The sequence below is a fragment of the Panthera onca genome, chromosome B2 (assembly GCF_046562875.1).
Source record: "Panthera onca isolate mPanOnc1 chromosome B2, mPanOnc1 haplotype 2, whole genome shotgun sequence".
NCBI lineage: Eukaryota > Metazoa > Chordata > Mammalia > Carnivora > Felidae > Panthera > Panthera onca.
The window spans coordinates 32,132,566-32,158,002 of NC_138343.1; the positions used below are offsets into that span (position 1 = coordinate 32,132,566).

Sequence of the window (25,437 nt, forward strand, 5' to 3'; positions counted from 1 at the left end):
GGGAATGGGGTTTAGATGGGGATTTGATGACCTCTAAAGTCCCCTCTGGCTCAGAAATTCTACAGTCTGTGTTCTTCCCAAGGCTTCTCTTTCCCAGGAGACATGCTCCCAGTTCCCTCAGCTATTCTCGAATCCCAGTTTCCAGTGAGCCCACCGTCCTGGTGACCCTCCTCCAGGGGGCCCTTGTTTTTCATTGTCCTTAATTAGACCCTACTTGCTGGATACAGTCTAACGCGTGCAGAGTCCGAACGCCATGCTTTCTTCTTACTGTGACTGTGACATCCCCTGGGCTTCACTATGACCTTGTGGTCCATTGTATCCTCAAGGCCCTTTCATGCTACATGTAGCCTCCCCCATCCTGTATTTATGCAGCTCACTTTTTTTGTTTTTGCAATCAACTTCTGATTGTCTTTGGAGGACTCCCCAGTTCTTCCCTTCAAATTCCACCTTATTTTTGGTTTATTATTCTAGCTTTTGAAAATTTTCCCAATGCTGATTCTGTTGTCTGGTGTATGGCTACCATCTGCATTCGTTTTCTAGGGCTGCCGTAACTAATTACCACCAATTAGGTCACTTAAAACAAAAGAAGTTCATTCCTTAACAGTTTGGGAGACTAAAAGTCTAAAATCAAGGTGTTGGCAGAACTTTGTTTCCTCTGAAGCTCTAAGGGAGAATCTTTCCCTGCCTCTTTTGTTTTTGCTTTTGTTTTCTTTTTTTCTTTCTTGCCTTTTAGCTCCTGGGGTTGCCAACAATCTTTGGCATTCCTTGACTTACAGCCGCACCTGTCCAATTTCTGCCTCCGTGTGTCTCTGGTCTCTAAATCTCTCTCCATACAGATATGAGGCATTGGATTTAGAGCCCGCTCTAATCTAGCATGAACACATCTTAATATGAGTGTACCTCATATTAAGGTGGACCCTTTTAAGGGACCCATATTAAGGTGAACCCATATTAAGTGGACCCTTTTCCCAGTTAAGGTCACGTTCATAGGTTTCAAGTGGACATGAATTTTGGAAGGAGGATACTAGTCAACCCAGTACACGTACTCTCAGCCTTCCGATTGCTATCTCAGAGACTGTCTCTCACTTTCTCACTGTCTCTCCCCTTTTGGTGTCTCTGTCTCTCTCTCCCTTCCCCTTTATCCGCCATGCCCACCCCACCCCACCAGGACAACAGCCGACGGGTGGACAATGTGTTGAAGCTGTGGATCATAGAGGCTCGGGAGCTCCCCCCCAAGAAGCGGTACTACTGCGAGCTCTGCCTGGATGATATGCTGTATGCCCGCACCACCTCCAAGCCCCGGTCGGCCTCGGGGGACACCGTCTTCTGGGGCGAGCACTTTGAGTTTAACAATCTACCGGCTGTCCGCGCCCTGCGGCTACATCTGTACCGTGACTCAGACAAAAAGCGCAAGAAGGACAAGGCGGGCTACGTTGGCCTGGTGACTGTGCCCGTGGCCACCCTAGCTGGGCGCCACTTCACAGAGCAGTGGTACCCCGTGACCCTGCCGACAGGCAGTGGGGGCTCTGGGGGCATGGGGGGTTCAGGAGGGGGCGGGGGCTCAGGGAGCGGCTCAGGGGGCAAGGGCAAAGGAGGCTGCCCAGCTGTGCGGCTGAAAGCACGCTACCAGACGATGAGTATCCTGCCCATGGAGCTGTATAAGGAGTTTGCAGAGTACGTCACCAACCACTACCGGATGCTGTGTGCCGTATTGGAGCCCGCCCTGAATGTCAAGGGCAAGGAGGAGGTTGCCAGTGCACTGGTTCACATTCTGCAGAGTACGGGCAAGGCCAAGGTGAGTGCTGTGCCCCCAGGAATAGGTAACCTGGGAGTGGGCACTTGCTTGGGAGAGGGGGATAGTAAGGATAGGGCACTAATGTCTTCAGAATGAGCTTGGGTTGTATGGAGGCTGACCCTTGGATTTTCCCGGGCCTCAGGACTTCCTTTCAGACATGGCCATGTCCGAGGTAGACCGGTTCATGGAACGGGAGCACCTCATATTCCGCGAGAACACGCTCGCCACTAAAGCCATAGAAGAGTACATGAGACTGATTGGTCAGAAATACCTCAAGGATGCCATCGGTACGACCTAGTCTCAGGTCTTCTTCCCAAACCTGCCACATGTGCCTCGCAACCCTAAACCTGGCTACCCCAGACCCCAAGTCACCCTTCCTCAGCTTGAATGCTTCCAAGCCTCGAGTCCCCGGACTCCAGCCTCCAACCATGGGATTCCGAGATTCCCCAACCCAGGCAGCCCCCATCCCTGCCCTTGGCAAGTATGACCACCCTCTGTTGTGCCTCCACCCCAGGGGAATTCATCCGTGCTCTGTATGAGTCGGAGGAGAACTGCGAAGTGGACCCTATCAAGTGCACGGCGTCCAGCCTGGCAGAGCACCAGGCCAACCTGCGGATGTGCTGTGAGTTGGCCCTGTGCAAGGTGGTCAACTCCCACTGGTGAGACTGGGAACGCTGGGTGGGGGCCGGGGCTGGGGTCGTGTGTTCATCTGTTCATCCATCTGTCCATCCGCAAAGAGGACTGAATACTGGTTATGGGCGAAGCGGCGTGCTTGGGGCTGTAAGGCAGGCAGACAGAAGATTGAGGCCTGGCCCCTGCCCTTAGAGGGACAGGTTAGATACACAGAAAGCTACGGAACAGTTGTACTGTGTGTTAAGTGCCAAGGAAGGTTCCCTCCCCCCAGGCAACATAAGGCCAGAGAAAGTGGAGGTTTGATTGAGATAAGCTGGGAAGGCTTCATGAAGGAGGTACCCCCGCCCCTCTACCCCCCCCCCCCCCCCCGCCCGGGGCTGGGCTTTGAAGACCGGGTTAGGTTCTGATGTGTGGATTTGATGGGCAAAGAAGACATTCTGGGAGAATGCCATGGGAGGGGCACATGCATGAAGGTGAGGGCCCGGGAGCTTTCGGAGGCCAGCAGTTAGGCCAGGTTTAATGGAGCACATGGCTCCTAATGGAGAGTGGAAGGAGAAGAGGTCTGGACATGGGAGTTGGAGTTAGAATCTGGAAGTCCTCAGCTGCCAGGCTAAGAGTTTGAGTTCATTGGTAGGTCACGGATGCCATTAGTGGTGCTAGTGCCAAGAAGTATCATGATTGAGAAGATTAATCCTTAAGTGGCATGGGGTGCAGGGAGTGAGTGGGGTAGGGAGAGCGGAGTCCAGGCTAGTTGGAGGTGATTGTCAGTGGATCGGGACGGTGGCAGGAAAGGGAAAGAGGGGCCGCTGTGAAGGACTCACTGAGGAAAGGATCAGCCGGAGCCTTCAGCTGATTGCAAAGAAGGGAGCTTGTCTGTGGGGAGTCAAGGATGACTCAAGAGGCCACGGGGCTGGTGTTTGAGACCTGTGGTCTCATTGACAGAACTGGGGAAGTCAGGAGGAGGAGCCAGTGGAGGTGTGGGGGCGATGGTGAGCTCTGCTTTACACTACACAAGGTGGGGGGGGGGGGTTTAAGGTGTCAGTGGGACACTGAAGTGGGACGGGGAGGTGGGGAGTGAGCTGAGCCATTGCGGGCAATGGGGGTCACGCAGGGGCACCTCCATCCCCATTTCCCTGGAATCCAGAAGAGTTGGGGGGTCCGAGCTCCCTGTACCTCAAGTGACCCTCCATCTCTCTCCCATCTCTGTCTCTCCCTGGTGTCTGTTTTTCTTCTACTCCTCTCCTTGTCTCTCTCATACACCCTCCGTCTCTCTCCCGCATGTCTCTCTCCCCTCACCTTCTCTCCCCCTCCATTTCTCTTTCCCTGATCTGTCTGTTCCCTCTGCCATAGCCCTCTTCTTCCAGCAGCCTCCCGTCTTCCTCCTGCAGCCCCTCCCTCCCTGTCTCTCCCCCACTCTGTTTCCACACCCTCACCTCCTACCACCCCCCTCAGCATGTTCCCTGGAAGCTGAGGGTCTCTGGGGCTCAGTCCCGGTCTCTCTCTTTCTTTCTCTTTCTCTCTGTCTCCCCACCCCTTCCCCTCAGCGTGTTCCCGAGGGAGCTGAAGGAGGTGTTTGCATCTTGGCGGCTGCGCTGCGCAGAGCGGGGCCGGGAGGACATCGCTGACAGGCTGATCAGCGCCTCGCTCTTCTTGCGCTTCCTCTGCCCAGCCATTATGTCGCCCAGTCTCTTTGGGCTCATGCAGGAGTACCCAGATGAGCAGACCTCACGAACCCTAACCCTCATTGCCAAGGTCATCCAGAACCTGGCCAACTTTTCCAAGTGAGAGAAGCCTCAGGCAGGGGTAGGGTGGGGCTGGGGGTGGGCACGAAGGGCCTCCCGAGTCCCCAGAGACCCTGAGACGGGTGGGTGTGAGGCCTTCTGTGTGTGTGTGACCCCTGCCTTCTGGATGCCTTGGCCAGGTTTACCTCAAAGGAGGACTTTCTGGGATTCATGAATGAGTTTCTGGAGCTGGAGTGGGGTTCCATGCAGCAGTTCCTGTATGAGATCTCCAACCTGGACACGCTGACCAACAGCAGTAGCTTTGAGGGTTACATCGACTTGGGCCGAGAGCTCTCCACACTGCATGCCCTGCTCTGGGAGGTGCTGCCCCAGCTCAGTAAGGTCAGCAGATGCCCCTCTGCCACATCCCCAGATGTCTCCAGAGGCTCCTGTGGCCTGAGAGACCACCCCCTGCACAGATTTTTCTCTCCTTACTGTCCCCAGATGTGTCTCTAGCACCCCCCGCCTGCCCCCCCCCCCCCCCCCAGCTCAGACACCTTCCATCTGCACCCTCTGAGGTCCTCTTAGAGCTGGGCACTTAGCCCCCAGGTAACAGCCTCACCCTTCCAGGAAGCCCTTCTGAAGCTGGGCCCACTGCCCCGGCTCCTCAATGACATCAGCACAGCTCTGAGGAACCCCAACATCCAAAGGCAGCCAAGCCGTCAGAGTGAGCGGCCCCGGCCTCAGCCTGTGGTGCTGCGAGGCCCATCGGCCGAGATGCAGGGCTACATGATGCGGGACCTCAACAGGTGAGCACCTGGGACCCCCACACCGGTGCCCTAGGAGCCCCTACTTTTCTGTTCCGGACACACTCCACTGGGCCCCTGTGCATCTCTCTAGGGCTTAAAAGGAAAAAGAGGCAGGCTCTCACAGAAAATGGTAAGGAGACAGGTATAGTCCGTGGTTAGGCTGAGAGCCCCTTTAAGGCCAGAGGGAGCAGGAATCTCAGAGCCCCAGGAAGAGTGTGGAGGCTCCTCCAGCTCCAGCTTGCTGGAAGCCTCGGGGGGGGGGGGGGGGGATCCTGCCACAAGCTCTGATTTGCCTTGTCCCTCTGCCTGCCCATGCCTGTCCCAGAGCTGAGGTTCAGCCACACAAGTTAGATCAGCCATGTCGTGTCAAAACGTTCAGTTGTCTCTGCGCTGGTTGGTAAATAAGCACTTCCCCAGCCCCCTGCCAGAAGCCTGCAGACCTCAGCCACGATCCAGCCCCAGAGAAGTAACATGTGGACCCTAGCAGGGCCTCCCGAGCCCTGGCATCCACTCCGATGTGGCGGCCTCGGCTGCTATTCATTCTGATGACTGCCCTGCTTATTCCTCCGCCCCGGTCTCCCTCCATGATGCCATACCCATTCCACCATTCCCGCCTCTCCTTCCATGCGTCCACGCCTTCTGCCCACTTCTCTCCTTCTCTCTGTCTGTGCTCGCCCCTCTTCCCATCTCTCTCCAGCTCCATCGACCTTCAGTCCTTCATGGCTCGAGGCCTCAACAGGTGAGGGGCTCTCCCCTCCCCCACCCTCCTCTCCTCTCCTGTCTGCTCCCCGCTCCCACTCCAGTGGCCTTCACCTTCCTCCTCCCCTCTTCTCCTCCATGCACCCTCATCTCCTCCATATCTGCTGGGACCTGCCCCTCATCCCCCATCTTGGTGCCCCCATCTCCCCTCCTCTAGGCCTCACTTCCTCCCTGGAAAGGAAAGGCCTTTTCCTTTCCTTTTTCCCATGTATCCCCTCCCTACCTGCCCTCTGCAGAGCTGCCACCTCCAGCTCTCCTCCCTTCCCTGTGGGTCCCACTTCTCACCCCCAGGCCTGTGCCAGACCACAGCAGGCTCAGTTGCCGGTGGTGTTGGCCTTACCTCCTGCTTGTACGCCCCTTTCCCTTCCCGCAGCTCTATGGACATGGCTCGCCTCCCTTCCCCAACCAAGGAGAAGCCACCCCCACCGCCCCCTGGTGGGGGGAAAGACCTGTTCTATGTAAGCCGTCCACCACTGGCCCGTTCCTCGCCGGCATACTGCACGAGCAGCTCGGACATCACAGAGCCAGAGCAGAAGATGCTGAGTGTCAACAAGAGTGTCTCCATGCTGGATTTGCAGGGCGACGGGCCCGGCGGCCGTCTCAACAGCAGCAGTGTGTCCAACCTGGCGGCCGTTGGGGACCTGCTGCACTCGAGCCAGGCTTCCCTGACAGCGGCCTTAGGGCTGCGGCCTGCGCCCGCTGGACGCCTCTCCCAGGGGAGTGGCTCGTCCATTACAGCGGCTGGCATGCGCCTCAGCCAGATGGGTGTCACCACGGACGGTGTCCCTGCCCAGCAACTGCGTATCCCCCTCTCCTTTCAGAACCCTCTCTTCCACATGGCTGCTGATGGGCCAGGCCCCCCAGGGGGCCACGGAGGGGGTGGTGGCCATGCCCCTCCCTCCTCCCATCACCACCATCACCACCATCACCACCACCGAGGTGGAGAGCCCCCCGGGGACACCTTTGCCCCATTTCATGGCTATAGCAAGAGCGAGGACCTCTCCTCAGGGGTCCCCAAGCCCCCCGCCGCTTCCATCCTTCACAGCCACAGCTACAGTGATGAGTTTGGACCCTCTGGCACCGACTTCACCCGTCGGCAGCTCTCACTCCAGGACAACCTGCAGCACATGCTGTCCCCTCCCCAGATCACTATTGGTCCCCAGAGGCCCGCCCCCTCAGGGCCCGGAGGTGGGAGCGGTGGTGGGGGCAGTGGTGGGGGTGGCGGGGGCCAGCCGCCTCCATTGCAGAGGGGCAAGTCTCAGCAGTTGACGGTCAGCGCTGCCCAGAAACCCCGGCCATCCAGTGGGAATCTGTTGCAGTCACCGGAGCCGAGTTACGGCCCTGCCCGTCCGCGGCAACAAAGCCTCAGCAAAGAGGGCAGCATTGGGGGCAGCGGGGGCAGCGGTGGCGGAGGGGGTGGGGGGCTCAAGCCCTCCATCACCAAGCAGGTACGTGAGGGTGGGAGGAAGGCCAAGTGGGTGAGGGCCAGGGAGGGAAGAAGGAAATGGGGTGGGGAAGTGGGGGCAGAATAGAGTCTGTGGTCTGAAGGTACAATTTTCTCACCCCTTTTCATTCATTAAACAAGTGTATGTAGAGTCCCTGCTATGCGCTACATCCTGTTCTAGGCACTGTGGATTCAAGGAGATCAACACTAGAGCAGGGGAACAAGGTTGGGACGGTCATCTCCTTTGGCAGCGCTGTCTCCTTCTAAATGCACCCTGCCTTCTCCCACCTTTCCTTTCTATTCACCCCCACCTTGCCCCATCCCAGCATTCTCAGGCGCCATCCACGCTGAATCCCACAATGCCAGCCTCCGAGCGAACGGTAGCCTGGGTCTCCAACATGCCTCACCTGTCAGCTGACATCGAGAGTGCCCACATCGAGCGAGAAGAGTACAAGCTCAAGGAGTACTCTAAGTCGATGGATGAGAGCCGGCTGGACAGGGTACGCCGGGCCCCTCACCTTCCCGTTACCCACAGGGGAAGCCTCTAGATGCCTCCCAGGGACGCACCCAGGGTCAAGTAATTACGGTAGAAAGAAGAGACAAAGACCTGATCCCCTTCCTTGAGAAGCCTTCAGTGTATCAGGGGAGGCTGTCGACAGTCAGTCTATCGGAAGGCCAACTTCCAGCTTTATTTTGTGGCGTGTCATAGACTGTCTGGGGAGAAAGATTCTATATTAAGGTTTATTTCTGTGTTCTTCCCCAGGGGGAACATAAGCCCTGGCTCTTGTGACTACTCGGGAAAGGGGAAGTGGCTTTGCCAGCAGTGTGAGCTGATAAATTGGGCAGGGGGCACAGCAGTTACAGTTATACTACAAATGATGTCCAGCTTACCCAGTCATTGTCCTGTAGGCGTAGGGTGACAGAGGGTCGGTGTTGGAAAGTGGTATGACTTGGCCTGTGTGTGGAAAAACCATCTGGGCTCTCAGCTTGGTGATGCCCAGAGCAAAAGACAGCAAGAGCTCAGGGGCACACACAGATGATTTAGCAGAAAGTTCCTTGGGGAAGCTGTTGCTCCAAGGGCTCTGAAGAAGAGGGTAGCTGTAAGATTAGGTTATTGTAAAGAATGTCTGACTCCAACCTGGGTGGAGCAGAGAGAGGTTTCTTGGGGCATGTGGTCTTTGAGCATAAGAAAATGTCGGGACTGATCTAGGTGGACTCGGTGTAGCAAGTTCCATGAGAGAGTTAAGCTCTGATGCATCAAGGTAGCCAACTTAGGTAATATATAACATCTCTGCTTTGCATGTAGAATGGGGTTGGTTATGTATGTATTCTCTCTGGAGAATGAGAAAATACTCTCCCAAATCATTTTTTCTGTTCTATGGCTTGGGTGAGATATTTTTGTTGATGAAGGCTCTAGACTAGTACCGTCCAGTAGAACTTTCTGCAGTAATGGGAAGTGTCCTGTGATTTGCACCGTCCAGCGTGGTAGCCACTGGCCACACGTGGCTGATGCAACCAAGGAACTGAATTTTTAATTTTTTTAAAATTTTAAATAGCCACATGTGGCGAGTGGCTACTGTATCAGATAGCACAGCTCTAGGCTCTAGAGTCTACAGGGCAGATAAAAATGACTCTTCTGTGCCCTTCCAGCCCCAGAATTCCAGGATCATTATCAACAGAGAGGCATTCCTAGATTCTCATCCTCGACTTGTTTGAAGCCCAGACCCCTGACCCCACATCGCCTCTTCTTATCTGATGTCTTTTCTTCCTGGGTCTCCCTAATGTGCCCTGGTTGGGTTGAAGAGTCACCTTAATGTTTAATTTCTGTGCACAGTCCTTCAAGGTGTGTCCGTGAGTCTGTGTGGGTCCTCACGTGTCCAGATTTACATGTGATGGTGGGTCTGTGCTTCTCGGTGTGGGAGCATATGACCTTGGTCCATTTTAAAGGAGCCTTGGCTCCGTGGAAGGGCCTTCTCAGAAGCTACTATGTCTGGTATGATGAGCAGGCAGGGAAGGGTCTGGAGAAGCCAGCTGGGATGTCCCTCACCATGCAGTGGCTGCTTGGTAGGCAAGGACGGAGACTGGGTGGTGGGGTCAGGGTGAGGCACCCCTCACAGTGCGGGGTCGTGTGCCCGGCGGGCAGGTGAAGGAGTATGAGGAGGAGATCCACTCACTGAAGGAGCGGCTGCACATGTCCAACCGGAAGCTAGAAGAGTATGAGCGGAGGCTGCTGTCCCAGGAAGAGCAGACCAGCAAAATCTTGATGCAGTATCAGGCCAGACTGGAGCAGAGCGAGAAGAGGCTAAGGCAGCAGCAGGTGGAGAAGGATTCGCAGATCAAGAGCATCATTGGCAGGTGAGGGGCGGCCTGGGGAGGGGTAGCAAGGGAGAACCTGAGGCTGAAGAGAGCCAGTGAGCTCCCCCTTTTAGCCTCAAGCCCCAAACTCAGGGTCCCATGAGGAAAGCCCACCACCCCACTCCCAGAGATTGCCACCCATTCACCGGTCACCCGATGGGGAGAAACCTCTTGCTTAGTGCACAAGTGTTCCTCTCCCAAACCCTGATCTCTCTCCTGAGAGACTGACCTTTGAAGCCCTTGGAAAATGTGCTTGTTACCGTCCATTACTATGTGTCTGGCCCCAGCCTAGGCTGCAGCCTCCCACTGGTTATTCTCAACCTAGCCTGTGATGTTCTCCCCAAAGTGAGGCAGAGAGCCCCAGCCAGAGCAGCCCCTGGCTATCCCCATCCTCGGTAAACCCTTTCTCTCCAGCCTTGAAAAGGTGCTCTGTTGGAAAGTGAATGACCCTCCTTTGAGTGGAGTGTGTGCACACTTGCACTGCTCTGCCAAGCCCTGGCCTCCAAAGAAGGTATCCTGGCAAGGTGGTTAGCTGTCCTGGGACCCTACGCCCCACTCAAATCAGGGCCAATCCCACTTTGGTTCACTCTGAATGTATTTTTGAGTAAGATTGATTAGAAGGAGAAAGGCCTGACTTGAAACTTGTTTTCAAACCCTTCTCTAATTGATATCCTTGGCGAGAAATCACCTTGAGAGCCTTCATCAAAGGCAGGGAGATGCGGGGAATGATGATTGTCGACACCGCTCTTGGGCTAGGGGTGTCCCAGGGGCTGTACTGGAGATGGCCTGGGTTCGGGGACATGGAATGGGAAATGCAGAAGCTCAGCTACAGAGGGGCAGTGGGAGGGCACCATCCTGAGTGGGAGGACGGAGTGCCGGGGGTGTCCACGTGGCGGAGGTCTTCGAGGCCCAGAAAGCTGTCCTTAGCACGGGAGAGTCCTTGAGAGGAAGGTTACTGCAGGGTGTCTTTTGGGTCATAACGACGGAAGGATTCGAGGGCAGAGGAGAAGGACTCCCAGGCTTTTCCAGAGAGCTGCAGGGGTTCCCCAGGATCAGGAGTTCCACCGGCAGGCTCCAAGCCCGTGCCCGCCACTAACCCCACTGAAGCCCGTCCCTTCAGGCTGATGCTGGTGGAGGAGGAGCTGCGCCGGGACCACCCCGCCATGCCTGAGCCGCTGCCCGAACCCAAGAAGAGGCTGCTCGACGCTCAGGTGGAAATTACAATGTCATTTATCTTCTCCGTGTCCCATCCCCATCCATCCCACTGTCCTTCGTGCACTCACTGCACCAGCCACCCGGCCCCATCACCATCTGTCTCCCACTGTCCTCTGTTTGTGCTCCCCGGTGACCCCATCTTCATCCCATCGTCTGTGCCTTTGTCACTCCTGGCAGTGTCAGCCCCACCCCTGTGCCTTCCTACCCCGTCTCTCCCGCTCCTCTCTGGGTCTCGGAATCTCCACCAGAACCTCAGTCTCTCTGCCCCCAGACCCCACCCCACCCAGTTCCTGGCACCCCTGCCCTGTCTGTGCCTGCACCTGTTCACGTCGGGAGTTCAGCTTCCTCTGAGCTCATCTTGGGCCAGAAGCGCTAGAGGCTGCAGTTGACTAGACTAGAGCACAGGGCAGGGTGAGTTCCAGTTCCCAGGCTCTGAATGGTCCCCATCACCTCCGTTCTCTTGGCTCCCCAATTTTCCTGTCTCCTGGGCAACTCCCTAATAGCTTCCTCTTCTGACTCTTCAGCTCTTGAAGGCCCCTCTCACCTTGAAAGCTCTCCTTCCCTCAGTATGAAAATCCCTCCCTCTGGTCCTCACACCTGTCTAGCCCTCCAGCTCCCTGCCGCCCTCCCTCTCTCCTCAGCCAGCTTGTAGGACCTCTCTCCTGCACCCTTACCCCTTGCTCACCCCAGTTCTGCTCACTTTCCCACCCATGCTCCTCCTTCCTCTGCTCTGACCGCCAGGCTTCCCCACCACCACCGCCAAGGCTCCTGACCCCGTGACCCCACTCTCTCCCCCTGCAGCTCCTCATCAGGTAATTCTCCTGGTTCCGCTTTGACCACGGGCGGAGGACACAGGGGGAGGTGACTCCGGACCACTGCAGGTTGGTCGTGAAGCCCGCTCCCCTCCAACTCTCTGGAGCCTCTCCCCACCCTCACTGCTGCCCTCCACACCCGAGAACCTCCACAGACCCTACCCTCCTGACACCTCCTGCACAGACCCGGCTCCCAAGGCACTGCCCAAAGAGAGCACTCCCTGCTGCTCCCAGAAATGCTCAGTGACACCCCGCCAACACCAAGCATTTTGCCCTGGACAGGCCTGGCACATCCCCAGATCTCTCCTACAAAACCCACCGCCCAACCTCCTCTCGGTCCTCTCCCTCTGCCTCTCCGGTGTATGTCTGTCACCCCCCATTTCACCAGAGCGTCCTTGGGAGTTGGGACTTTGGGGGTGGGCTTTGTTAAGGGGTGGTGGTGATGATGGGTTGGGGGACCCTGGCTAGAGGGGCTGTGCTGACTGCAGCAGGTAGGTGGGGGTTTCCCCTTCCTTCCCTAACCTCCGTTCTCCATCCCTCCTTCTACCCCTCACCCGTTTCTCTTCCTCCTCCCTTATATCTGAGTAGAAGAGATCTGTAGCTCCTGTTGGGCCCCAATGGGTGAGAGTTAGGAATGGGCAACTGACTCAGGAAGACTTGGGGGGGGGGGGGGGCTGAAAAGAATGCTGTTCAGGATGTCAGGGTACTAGGCAGGGTGAGTGGAACAAGGAGAAACAAAAAAGGAGCCCTGACAGATGTTAGGATGCAGACGGGCCCATGTGGCGTGGGAGTTGGAAGTGGGGTGAGCCGTCTTCCTAGATAAGATCATGGGCTCAGTAGCCATGTGGATTTCCCGGCAGAGATGCCGGGAACAGCATGTTAAACAACCTATCCGTCTTTATCGGAGCTCACCCCCCATCTCCCGCCACCCAGTGGCCTTGCCGGACACATGGTCCTACCTAAAACTCAGTAAATGGGAACCTGTCAGCCACTGATACCATTTCCGGGGTGCTTTCTTTTCTGCGGGATTGACCTGCAGTGGGCAGTGGCTCCTCACACTGTAATTTTAACTCTCTGCCTGCCCAACCTCTCCGTCAAAGTAGTTAGTGATCTGCAAACAGATGCTACGAGTCACCAGGGGACCTCACCACTTACAGGACTCCTGCCGCGAATTCTTTTGTAAAATGAATAATGGCGCCCTAATTTATCTACTTTCTAAATTTGGGTCCATGGGGGTGTAGGGGGCATGCCTGTGTTCTGTTGCCAGCAGACAGGCAGAGGGAAGGGAATCTGAGGTTCCCTTCCCTGCTCTCCTGCCACACTCAGGATCCCCTACCATACGTAATTTCCTCTCTTGCTGACTTGGGGAAAGTGTGCAAGATGCTCAGCAAGCTAAGAGGGGAGCTTTGCTTAAGGCTGAGGGTTTGGTGACCTTCTGAGAGGTGAGGTCTTTGATTTGAAAAGGAGAGCCAATCTGGGAGCCTCTACTGGGAATGTTTTGTATCCTATAGAGATACAGTTACGCAGAACCAGGCTGCTAGGCCTAAATGCCCTGTGGCCCAGGAAATAATTTGGATGCGTTTTTTTTTTTTAAACATTTTTTTTAAGTGGATTTATTTATTTTGAGAGAGAGAGAGAGAGAGCGCACATGCATAATGAGCAGGATGGAGGGACAGAGAGAGAGGAAAAGAGAATCCCAAGTAGGCTCTGCACTGTCAGCGCAGAGTCTGACATGGGTCTCAGTCTCACGGACTGAGATCATGATCTGAGCCGAGATCAAGAGGCAAATGCTTAACCAGCTGAGAGCCACCCAGGCACCCCTGGACACTTTCTAAATCACTCTTAGTTAGGTATTGGTCCCTCTGCAATTTAGCCATTGACTTAAAAACTAATTCTGTGCCTGTATTTTAAAAAGCCAAATGAGCAACCAGAAGTATAGAACAGGTGGCTTTCTTCTCTCCTAGCAGAGGAACAGCAGCCAGAGCTGAGGGCAGGAGCCAGAAGCCAGGAGCTGGTCCAGGAGCAGGAGGAGGTGATAGAATAGGACCAGGGGTGGGAGGAGGGTCTGATACCCCTCACCCTCTAACTGGGATCCCAGGCAGAGGGATTGAAAGGATCCTGGGGGCGGAAAGGAATGAAGCAGTTCTGCTTCCTGGGGATGCGGAGATTGTGGCATGCTGTGCCTCTGCAGAAGCTCCCAGTCATTTCTGCCCTTAGCACGAGAGAGAGGCAGCCCTCCCACGATGTTTTTACCATCCCACATGACTTCCCTGAATCCCCCCTCCCCCCCCCCCCCCCCCCCCCGCCCCAGCCCAGTACAGTTAAACCTCTCTAATTTGGAGTGTTATATTGGGAAGATGGCCACTCTGAATAAGTGACAAAACTGAGTAACAGTGTCTAACATTTAATGAAATGCATGTCTTCAAAATACGTACAGTAAGTAGAACTCGGTGAACAAGGCTTTTCCACTCCAGGCCCTCAGGGAGCATGCGTTAATGAATAGATAGGATTCAGAAGTCTGTTTGCGCGTACCCTCCTACAGACACGTTTCCACTATTAATGTGCTTAGCACGCCCTTTCTTCATAGATAAAGGAAAACTCAAGCCCAGTTTTTGTTCATATTATGAAAAAATTCCAAATCCATGGGGGTCTGGATTAATGAGGTTTTGCTGTACTGCCTCCCCTTGTTCCCTCAATACAAAGTTCCTACCTCGGATTGGGGGTGGGCTGGGAGGGGGTTCCAAGAGGAGGAGGGAGGCTGGGTAGGGGGAAGATGCAAGGGTTTAGGTTGGGGGTGAGGTAGGAACTTGTTTCTTTTGACTGGTTTCCCGGTATGACTCCCTGGGTTGGAAGGCCCATTAGGAGTCTGGGGTGAGATTCCCTTCTCCCTGATCCCAGAAGATGTAACTTCTACTGCAGGTGAGAAACACAATAGGAGGACGGGGGTGGGGGGTTGTCTTGGGGGAAGGTGGGAGGACATGATTTATGGAATGGGCTGGCTATGGGGGAGGCTACGGTTAAGGGGGCTGACACCCAGGCCCCCGCGAAGCGTCTCAATAAGTCCGCGCTCTCCTCTTTGGTGTCTTGCAGGAGAGGCAGCTTCCCCCCTTGGGTCCAACAAACCCGCGTGTGACGCTGGCCCCACCTTGGAACGGCCTGGCCCCCCCAGCACCGCCCCCCCCACCCCGGCTGCAGATCACCGAGAACGGCGAGTTCCGAAACACCGCAGACCACTAGCCCACCCAGCATCACAGACCTTCTTCTCCTTCCCCATGCACCCCACCCTGGAACAGCACCCACCACCAGGACTGGATATCGCCGAGGGACAGCGGGATTGCCTCCCCGAATGCCTCCTTGGGGGGCATCAATCCCCCACCCCCACCGCACCATTTCCAGGGGGGAGAGTGGGGACCCTTAGCTGTCCCCTTTTCCTTCCTGTTGGGGTGCTGCCCCCTGTGACCCCCAGGGACCCTTGCCCCAGGACACCACCTACCCCACACAGACCCCTTCACTCCGGGGTGCTATCCCCATCCTCTGCCTCATCGTTCCCCTGAGCACTGGGGGACAGACCCTCGCCCCCACCCTGGGGGTGTGGCACCTCCAAACTTTCAACTTCAGGGTGATTTTTTAGCAGTAACCAGAGCTGACAATCTAACTCCCCTCCACCGCCCCATTTTGGCCTCCCCTGTCCCCCTTGTTATGGGGAGGGGACCCCAGGTGAGGGGGCCCTATTACCCCTTGATTTCTCAGGAGCGTCTGGGGGGGCTCAGCACGCACAAACTCCTTCTCCTCCTACTACTCTTAAATTTACTCCCTCCCCACCCAGAACCCAGATGGGGTGGAGGGGCCACCGGGGCAGGGAGGGGGCGGCAAGGGGGGAATGGGAGTCATCTCCCCTTCCTCCCACACCTGATCTGCTCTTGGCTGGTCCCAGAGCGGGGTGAGGGGGCTTATGCCCCCCCCTCCCCCAGTGTGTTGGGTGGGGTGGAATTGAGGTTAGGGTGAGGGGTTAGGGTCTAGGAGGGTGTGTATGTTAGGGAGGACAGACTAGTTGATCTGCCCTACCCTGACACACACAGCCCCCCTTGTCCCTCCCCCTCTCTCTTCTTGGTCTCTACTCCCAGGGGGAGGGGGGAACTTACTCTAGGAAAAGCCATGTCTCTCTCCCCCAGGGTGGGGGGACCTGTGTTGGAGGAGGGGTGTTGGGGGCCCCCTTCCATGACTCTGTCCCCCCCCCGGGGGAGGTAGGACAGGGCTGGGCTTCCCTCTCATCCTCCCCCCTCCCCAATCTCCCTCCACCTCCCTCCCTCCCGCCAGCTCCACAATTTTTCGGTGTTTCTCTGTACATAGCTCTCTGGCGGGATAGGGGAGGTAGGATGGATGGGGTTTAGGGTGGGTAGGTCATGGGAGGGGAGAAGCCCCTCCTTGGCACCCCCTCTTCCCTGACTGCTGTCCCCTACCCAGCCTTGCCCCCTCATCCCTTCTTGCGTTTGGTATTGAGACTCTTTCCAGACTTCACCCTTCTTTCTTTTGTATGGACAGTTCCCCTTCAGTCCCATCCCCCTACACACATACACCCAGCCGGGGCCAAATTTATACTTATATAAAAGTTGTAAATATGTGAAATTTTATCCCTGTGCCCTCTCCTTGCTTTCCCAACCTCAGACCCTACCCCTGGATCCTCTTTCCTCTTCTCTTTGGCTGTTGTAATTATCTGGGGTTTGTACTGTACATATCGGGGGTGTGTGTGTGTGGGCTGGGGGCAACCCCTCTGTACAGAGCTTCCTGGCCCCCTCCCCCCCACGCGTCCCTCCCCCTCCACCACCCTAAGGGTAGGGAGATGCTCTTCCTACTTGTTTTATTTTGTTTTCTCGTTCTCCCTCCCCACCCTGTCCCACCCCACTCCCAGCCTCTCTGTCCTTCACCACTATCCCTTTTTCTCCACTCCCAGCCCCATTTCCTTTTTTTCTGGAGTGTGTGGTGAAACAGAAAAATCATGTTTAATAAACGGAGATTGTTCTTTTATCGCTGTACTGATTTTCCTAAGCTGGGACTTCCAGACAGACCAGCAAGTGACAGGATCTGCTTTTTCATAGGAAGGTGACCTGCTGGAAGAAACTATATCTCTGCGTGATGCCACCGTATTCCCCAGAATCTCTCTCCCACCCAGCGATGAGACTACTGTGTTTTTGAGCAGGGGGTTTGCACTGGCCAAGCTTATCCAATCTAGGTCTCTCCTCCGCACTGCTCCACTTAACCCGAAGGAGTAAAGAGGCCAAGGAACAGGAACAGTATCTGATAAATTCCAAGTTATGTTACACACACACACGTTTAGTGATCACCTAGAAATAAGGTTTATTTAATTGCTGGTTAAAATGCTACCCTATGGAATGGAGGAAAGAACTTGGTGCCTCAGCAAATGTGAGTTCCAATCCCAGACCCGTCACTTGGCAGCCTCGGTTTCCCCCAAGAAAACTGAGGATCGCGACATCTATCTTCCAGGGCTGGGGGAGGATACAAGGAGATGTGTGGACAGTACGTGGCCCGCACAGTAGGTACCGAATTAAACTCGCCTTCTCAGCACCTACCGGGGGACGGGCGCTACATTTAATCACCCTACGACTTTTGAGTCTCCCCCCCCTCCTTCCGAGCTATGCTCTCCGGAGGTCTGGCTTGCGGTCCTCCTCCCGTAGAGGCCACCCCATCCGCAGCCGCGTAGGGGCCAGCGACCTCCTGCTAGCCCCGCCTTCTCGCCCGCGCAACCAATCAACACGAGGCTTTTAGGCCACTGCCCTCCGATTGGCTGAGGCCCTGACACCGCCCACCACCCGGCGTTGGCGTCCGGCGGGAAGGCGGTGGCTTCCGGCCTGGGACGGCGAGGTGGCCGCAAAGGCGCTCTGGTCCATAGCCGCGTGTGTACCGGCGGGGGCGTGGCGGCGGGAAGGGCCTCTCGGCCGTCACTCAAGGTCTCCCGGTGGCCGCGGCTTCCCGGGAGCCGGGCTCTCAGGGCACCGTGAGAAGGAGCGGAGCGGAGGGCAGGAGCCGTCGGGGGTCGGCGAGGTCAGGCGCGTGGCTGGAAGGACCTCCTCATCCTCCTTCACAGGCCCTGGAAGTTAAACCCCGGTTGGTCTTTTGCTGTGGTTGTTTAGTTCTTATTTCCTTGGTGGGGGAGTGCGCGGGATTGATCTGCGGAAATCGCCACTGACTGCAAAGTTTCCACATGTTGGGTTGGGGAGGCGAGTGCTGTGTGAGGAGACGTGGTTCCCCTTACCCAGAGCTTCTGTGACCCCCGTCTCTTTCCTCCACAGCCTTCGTCCCGCGTGGGCTCCGCCCCCAGCCCCTCATCTCCCGTATTCGATCCTCTGGGATCTCTTTCTGAGGAGGCCATATGGATACCTCGACGCCTTTGCCTCCCGTCCCCCCCTCCCCGATCTGCAACCCAGCCCCGCGGACGATCCAGATCGAGTTCCCGCAGCATAGCTCCCTGCTGCTGGAAGCCCTGAACCGCCACAGGCTAGAGGGCAAGTTCTGTGATGTGTCCCTCTTGGTGCAGGGCCGGGAACTTAGGGCTCACAAAGCAGTGTTGGCTGCTGCCTCTCCTTACTTCCATGACAAACTTCTTCTGGGGGATGCGCCACGTCTCACTCTGCCCAGCGTCATTGAAGCCGATGCCTTCGAGGGGCTGCTCCAGCTCATTTATTCCGGGCGCCTCCGTCTGCCACTGGATGCTCTCCCTGCCCACCTCCTCGTGGCCAGTGGCCTCCAGATGTGGCAAGTAGTAGATCAGTGCTCAGAGATTCTTAGAGAACTAGAAAACTCAGGTGGTGGAATTTCAGCCCGGGGGGCGACCTCTTACCACACACTTCCTTCCACCACATCCTCTCCAGGAGGCTGGTGCATTCGCTCTTCCCCTTTCCAGACCCCAGTGCAGTCTTCCACTTCTACCGAGAGCCCCGTTTTAGGGGAGGGGAGCGAACTGGGCGATGTGTTACAGATTCAAGTTGAGGAAGAGGAGGAGGAGGAGGAGGAAGAAGAGGAAGAGGAGGAGGAGGACCAGGCGTCAACAGCACCCTCCCAGACTCCTCAGCCCCCGAGAGTATCAGGGAGCTTTCCCTGCCCTCATGGATCTCACTCACTGCCCGTATCCACTACGCCCCGCAGGGTTCCAGAGGGCGAGAGTGCACCCCTCGAGCCTCCTGCCCCTCATACTGCACTGCCCCCCAAAGTCTTCTACATTAAGCAGGAGCCCTCTGAGCCTAAAGAAGAGATATCAACAGGTGGAACTCAATCTGGAGGAGCAAAGGAGGAGACCAAAGTGTTTACTGGAGGGGACGCTGAAGGGAATGGAGAGCTAGGGTTCTTGCTGCCCTCGGGAGCAGGGGCGACATATGGAGGAGGAGGAGGAGGTCCATCCTGGAAACCAGTGGATCTTCATGGGAATGAAATCCTCTCAGGGGGTGGGGGACCTGGGGGGGCAGGACAGGCTGTGCATGGGCCTGTGAAGTTAGGAGGTACACCCCCCGCAGATGGAAAACGCTTCGGTTGCTTGTGTGGGAAGCGGTTTGCAGTGAAGCCAAAGCGTGACCGTCACATCATGCTGACCTTCAGCCTTCGGCCCTTTGGCTGTGGCGTCTGCAATAAGCGCTTCAAGCTGAAGCACCATCTGACGGAGCACATGAAGACCCACGCTGGAGCCCTGCATGCCTGCCCCCATTGCGGCCGTCGGTTCCGAGTCCATGCCTGTTTCCTTCGCCATCGGGACCTGTGCAAGGGCCAGGGCTGGGCCACTGCTCACTGGACTTACAACTGACTGCTGAGGCCATGCGCTAATTTCTAGTGCAGGAGAGCCACTGCTGCTGATGGACACTTTCCCCTCACCACCATTGCACCCCACTCTCGGATCTTGAAATCATGCCAAGAGAATAGATATATCCTGGACATCTTGTTCTTAAGTGTGGGCGTCGACCTGTCAGATTTGGGAATTCAGTTTTCTCATCTCGAGGTTTGCTAACCACCCCATCAGAAGGTGGTGTATAGGGCATACATAATTTGATCACTTGCCCATAATAGACCTTTCATACAGTAAACCAGATTTCAGATTAAGAGTTTGCTGAGAAAAGAGAGCAAAAAGACGTGACGATTAAATGTTGCATTTGGTCTCCACGAGGAGTTAAAGGAGCTGGTCTCCACGTAGGGATGTTTGATTCTAAGGTCTAGTGATTCCAAAACTAATAAGCTCTGTGTTTTCGCCCTTGTCATTGCTGAAATGATTTAGGTAGAGTTCTTTTTATGTGCTTTCTTTTGTTAGATCTTTCCAGAAGCTCCTCAGATCATAACTTGCTCTCTCACCTTCCCAACACTTCTATTTTTAATGTGGTAGTTGAGCACTTTAACAAACTTGAGCATTCCAGGTGTCATTCCTAGAACCCTCTTTTTAACAGAGGGTATTCCCTCAACAGTCTGTGCCTCTTGTTTACCTGTGTCCACCACTGATCACCCATATATTGATCACAGTGATTGGAATGTGACCAGTGAACTCAGGAGGTGGCCACCGACCTAAAATGCTCTCAGGGTAGCACCACTGTTTTGAACAAGTGTCTGTTGTCAGAGGCTGAGACAGCGCATACAGAAGGCTGGAGAGTAATTGCACAGTAGGACCACACACTCTTCCTTTCCATCCCACTCACACGATAGCCCCTTGAGAGAGAGAAGAGAGAAGAGTAGATATTGGAATGGGGAGATTTTCACAGTTACTTAATTTCTTCAAATAAACTTTGCCCTGAAATGTAAGCTGACAATGGACTGGATTGAGTAATTTATTGGGAGAGACAGCATGAAAACAGAGTTGCAAAAACTTGAATGTGTTCCTTATGCAGCAGGGCTATGTTGATGGGGGAAGAATGGGATGGTTTCACACTGGTGCAGAGATCATTGTCCCGGACCTCAGTGGGCCAGGTTCTAGGCCTTGACCTGCCACTGAATGATCTCTAGTAAGTTCCCTTATCTTTCAGAGTATGAACTGGTCATTTTTGGTTTTTGTAAGGTGATATATATCTCCTAACTGGTTCCCTGTCTTCTTACTTTTGAAGGTGTTGGTTCACATGATCTTTACCTGTACTCTCCCCTGACTTTTTGTATCATCGATAACATTTGGTTGTTTGGTTTATTCTACATTTAGTGCATAGCACTGTGCTAGACCCTGATACCCTGACCTCCAAAAGTTCACAGCTACCACCAAAGCTAGACAAATAATGACAATGTAGTATGACACGTCCATCAAAGGGGGCAGTGCAGGCTACTGTAGTGGCATAAAGGAAGCTGAGAGAAGACCTCTTGTAGATGAGCAGAGGTTTCACAAAGATCACTCTGTACCAGAGTATAGTGACGGTGTGGGTGGCTGCAATGATGTTGAAATGGTGAAAGTGAATTGAAGTTAGAACAGTAGGGCCAGGATTGATAGCTTTCCCCAAGGCATGTTCCTTAAAATCTTACTGGGTATGGCACCCAGAAGAGGCTGAAAAATGTGACTTTATGGCTGAGAAGGTGAATTCGAGCTGTGATCTGTCAGCCCCTCCAAAGAGCCACGCCATGGTACCATCCCCATGGTAAGGACTGTGAATACATTGGGAAGGGGGTCAGGGAGAGGGCTACCAATCTTGGATCAATTACAATCCCACCCACCTGCCATTCTTTTGGCACACATTCTGTAGGTGACTACAGACATACCTCAGCGATATCACACGTTCGGTTCCAGACCACTGCAACGGAGCAAGTCAGATGAAATTTTTGGCTTCTCAGTGCATATAACAGTTATGTTTTTATGGTAACCTGTTAAGTGTGCAGTAGCATTAGGTCTAAAAAAATGTACATACCTTTAAAAAAATACTTTATTGCTAAAAAATGCTAATGATCATCTGAGCTTTCAATAAGTGGTAATTGCTGATTACAGACCACCATAACGAATATATTAATAATGAAAAAGTTTAAATATTGCAAGATTTACCAAAATGTGATGCAGAGACCCAAAGCGAGCAAATACTGTTGGAAAAATGGTGCCGATAGACTTGCTCCAGACGTTTAATTGCAGGCTTTCAACAGAATTGCCACAGACCTCAAGTTTGTAAAAAAAACCTTTAGTTTGTGCAGTATCCACAAAGTGCAATAAAGTGGAGCGCAATAAAATGAGGCACACCTGTGTATCTATTGAGCAGGATCCTTTGGTTGCAAGCAAGGGAAGCTGGCTCTGACTAACCTTATTAAAACAGGAATCTGGAAGTATGTGGGGTGGCTCCTGGAATGGAAGGAAGGGCTCAAGGACCAGCCTTTGGAAGGATAAGACCTGGATAAGGATAAGCCCTGGGCGTTCAGGGAGCAGGAATTCCTGGGGGATCTTTGTAGGTCATATGTTTTGGGATGATCCAAGAATTCTTTTATCTTTTATTTTTTAATATCTTCGAAGGAGAGAAAGAGAGCGGGGGAGGGGCAGAGAGAGGGAGACAGAATCCAAAGCAGGCTCCATGCTCTGAGATGTCAGCACAGAGCCCGACCTGGGGCTCGAACCCACCAGCCGTGAGATCATGACCTGAAGTCAGATGCTCAACTAACTGAGTCACCAGGGCACCCCAATCTAGTCCTTATTTCTTGTGTTACTTATCTCAAGATAAAAATTCCCGGAAGAGAACTCTGAGCCTCAGGTCCACCCTCTGGCCAGAGCACCCTAAACATATGTTCCATCAAGGCAACAAAGTGGGCATGTGCAATCCTCAAGGGGAAATTGAGGTACTGGAATAAGAGTGGGGAATGGTGCTAGCCAGCCCAGGGGAACAGAGGCCCACCCCAGGTAATCTTCACCTGTTGCCCATCTTGGGATTCTTAATGTGTCAGATACCCCTGGCGGTTAATAGGTATTCAAGAAATGGTGAATCTGCCCAACTTCCACCTCTGCCCTCTGAACTTAAGGCAGAATTGCTTCCTCCCTCTCCTCAATCCCCATAGAACTTTGTTATTACTACTGCAAGCAAATTAAAATGCCATCTTAGAGTTTTATTGTTTTTAAGTTATTAGGAATTACACAAAAAACAAGTTCCATAACGAAAGATCTGGATGTAGACCCCTCGCCGTGCACGTGGAGCAGCCTTCCTCGGTCTCCTATGTAAATGGACTCCCTGGCCTAGGGTCTCAGTCCCTGGCACCCGGGATCGCAGGCCCAAGCCTACAAGGGGTTGCACAGAAGCTTCCACCAGGCCACAAGTGACAGCATGGCAACCATCCCTCCAGCAGCTCGCTCACTCGTGGCCACCCACGACTATTACCAGCGCCACCTGGGTTCCACTTCCAGTAACAGCTTCTGTGGAATTGCCCAGTGTACTGGGGAAGCCATCCCTCACCACCCCTGTCTCCCCAGGGCCGACCTGGTGGGCACGCTTCTTTGGGAGGTCCCCTCTCCCAAAGTAGTTCATGGCTAACAGTGTTGGAGTCCCCAGCATGCTTGGAATCTCCCCCAGGCCTCCAATGGCACGATCACCTGTGACTTGACTCTGGAAGCCATGAAGAAGCAGCCTGGTGGCCAGCCTGGCAGAGCCAACACCAGGCCCCAATCCTGAGTGGCCACCACCAGGAGGTGCTAGGCTCATCAGAACCCCTTCCCTCCCCTTAGACTAGACAGGCTGCCTCAAGCAGAAGTGATTGGTTTCTTTTACAACAAAACAGCAAACCACCAAAAAGGAAGTTGACAGAACCCCAGTCTTTACTATCCAAGCCACAGGCAAACCTTCCTTACACCCTGTAACCATGTGCCTTGCACCAAGTGGAAAATAAACTCCAAGCAGCCTTGGAATTTAGATCTAAGCATTTAGATTTAAGTGTTTAAAGATTTAAAACTTAAAAGCCTACTTCTCTGCCTCTGTCCATTCCTCCATGTAGTGGAAGAGGTGTCCCTACTACTGTCCAAGGCTAGCCCCTTCCCAGACCCCTTGCTCTTTTAATTGTCCCCTCTGTCCAGTTTTCTTCACTCTCTGTCTGGAGTTCCTCATTAGCATTTAATCGTGCTTGCAGGTTTGTAAGAATTAATTAATACATGTAAAGTGCTTACAACAATGCCTTGCACTCGGTAAATTCAATAGATGTTAGCTGCTATTATGAGTGAGAACATTAGTTCCCCACACCTTTACCAGGATCAGTGCTCTCAGGGAAGGGTCACGTATATAAAGGGAAAGTATTTTCAACTGAGGGGGAAATGAAACATTACGGTACTCAGTAAGGATTAGATGTGAACATTATTTTTTACCTTTCTCATAAAGGTGAGAGTTCTTCAGGGTTCTCTTCGCCCTCTTCCACCTTTATATATTCCTGGGTGATTTTTATCCACTTTTCTGAGTTAAACCACTTAAATACTGATGACGCTTAATTTTATATCTCCAGTTTTCCTGACCCCCAGACCCACTTAGATTTCCTTCTTTCCTTCCTTCAGCAACAAGGCCTGCTGTGTACCTGGCACTGATGAGAAGGGCAGGATTATCACCTTGAGAGGCAGATGTTTAAACCAGCTATGTAGGTACTTCATAGACCTCTCAAGCTCAGCATGCCTAAAATACTCTACCCCAGCTCAAGTCAGCTGCTCCATTGTTTCCGGGTTTAGTAAAAGCTCCCCCATCCGCTTAAATGCGTAAGACTGAGACCTGGAAGTGTTCCTGGGCACCTGTCTCACCTCCCATATCTGTCCTACCAATGCCATCCCCTGAATATTTCAAATCGATGCATTCTTTTACTGTTACTGCAACCTCCTAACTGGTTGTCTTGTCTTGCTTCTCTCTACATCTCACTCCACACACACTATGGCCACAGTGTTCTCGCTAAAGCATAAAGTACTGTTTCGCCAGCTCTCCAGCTTAAACCTCCTGCTCTTTGATGGAGTCCAAATGATCTCCCAATTACTGCACTCTTGCCGTTCATGTCTCCCCCGGGCCTCTGCTTTTTCTGCTCCTCGTGCTCATCTCTCTGCCTAGAATAGTTACCTACCTGGAAACAGTCTTCAGTGGGCTAATTCCCTCTCTCTTCAGATACCAGCTGACACATCACTTTCTTTAGAAATCTGACCATGAGGCCCAGGTGGGACCTGCTGCTACGTGTTCTACTAGCTCTTATTTCACCTTGTCATGAAACTTTCCTGGCATTTCCTTTTCAGTAAGTATATGCCAACTATCCACTATTACCCATTATATGTGGGTACTATTTTAGGCATGATGGACAGTGCTTGCCCTCATAAGATTACATTCCAGTGCCGTAAAGGAAAATGAACCGGTAATAAGGGGGAGTGTGCCACAAAAGGAAGGCCTACTGTACACATTGATCTCGTATTCCAAAGGAGAGGAAAGACCCAGACAAGCAAAGCAGGGCAGGGGAAATGGTTCTAGTACAGTGTTCAGCAGATGCAAAGGCCAAGAAAGAGAACGAGGTTGGTATGTGTGACAAGGAAACCAGTGGACTTGGGGAGGAATGAGATGTGTTAGTCTGTTGAGTCTGCTATAATAATACCACAGACTAAGTGACTTATAGGCAACAGAAATGTATTTCTCACTGTTCTGTAGGCTGGTAAGTCCAAGATCAAGTGCCAGCAGACTCAGTGTCTGAGGACCTGCTTCCTGGTTCATAGATGGTCATCTTCCCATGTCCTCATGTGGTGGAAAGAGAAAGGAAGTTCTCCAGAAGGGCACTACCTTCATGACCTAATCGCCTCCCAAAAGCCATACCTTCTAATGCGATCACGGTGGGGGTTAGGATTTCAGTGCATGAATTTTTGGGGAACACAAACGTTCAGTCCATTGCAGATGTGGTTGAAGAGGTGGGCTAGGACTGGGTTATATGGAGCCTTTCAGATCACGTTAAGGAATTTGGA

At 53.8% G+C, this 25,437-nt stretch overlaps 2 protein-coding genes across 21 annotated transcripts in view; both read left to right on the forward strand.

Moving 5' to 3' along the window:
* SYNGAP1 (synaptic Ras GTPase activating protein 1) overlaps positions 1–16,568 on the forward strand; it is a 32,271-nt gene extending 15,703 nt beyond the window's left edge. For 10 of the 20 annotated variants that reach the window (XM_078446818.2, XM_078446810.2, XM_078446814.2 and 7 more), the window contains 12 exons: positions 1,169–1,795; positions 1,938–2,082; positions 2,310–2,454; positions 3,973–4,209; positions 4,350–4,551; positions 4,780–4,958; positions 5,656–5,697; positions 6,091–7,165; positions 7,488–7,661; positions 9,305–9,516; positions 10,637–10,727; positions 14,634–16,568. In XM_078446818.2, coding sequence (XP_078302944.1) covers positions 1,169–1,795; positions 1,938–2,082; positions 2,310–2,454; positions 3,973–4,209; positions 4,350–4,551; positions 4,780–4,958; positions 5,656–5,697; positions 6,091–7,165; positions 7,488–7,661; positions 9,305–9,516; positions 10,637–10,727; positions 14,634–14,780 — 3,276 coding nt within the window. In that variant the 3' untranslated portion in view covers positions 14,781–16,568. Of the gene's footprint in view, positions 1–1,168; positions 1,796–1,937; positions 2,083–2,309; positions 2,455–3,972; positions 4,210–4,349; positions 4,552–4,779; positions 4,959–5,655; positions 5,698–6,090; positions 7,166–7,487; positions 7,662–9,304; positions 9,517–10,623; positions 10,728–11,002; positions 11,143–11,532; positions 11,613–13,507; positions 13,576–14,633 lie in introns of those variants that run through there. The other 10 variants (XR_013555582.2, XR_013555586.2, XR_013555584.2 and 7 more) reach the window with 10 other exon arrangements.
* A 784-nt stretch (positions 16,569–17,352) lies between these two features.
* ZBTB9 (zinc finger and BTB domain containing 9) lies at positions 17,353–20,341 on the forward strand. The gene is made up of 2 exons (XM_060615212.3): positions 17,353–17,666; positions 17,852–20,341. Exon 2 carries the CDS (start codon positions 17,932–17,934, stop codon positions 19,351–19,353), a length of 1,422 nt encoding a protein of 473 aa, XP_060471195.3. The 5' UTR covers positions 17,353–17,666; positions 17,852–17,931; the 3' UTR covers positions 19,354–20,341.
* The last annotated feature ends 5,096 nt before the right edge of the window (positions 20,342–25,437 follow it).

What these genes read in the sequence shown, in the direction of transcription:
- ZBTB9 (XM_060615212.3), top strand. Translation starts at nt 17,932, where the DNA reads ATGGATACCTCGACGCCTTTGCCTCCCGTCCCCCCCTCCCCGATCTGC.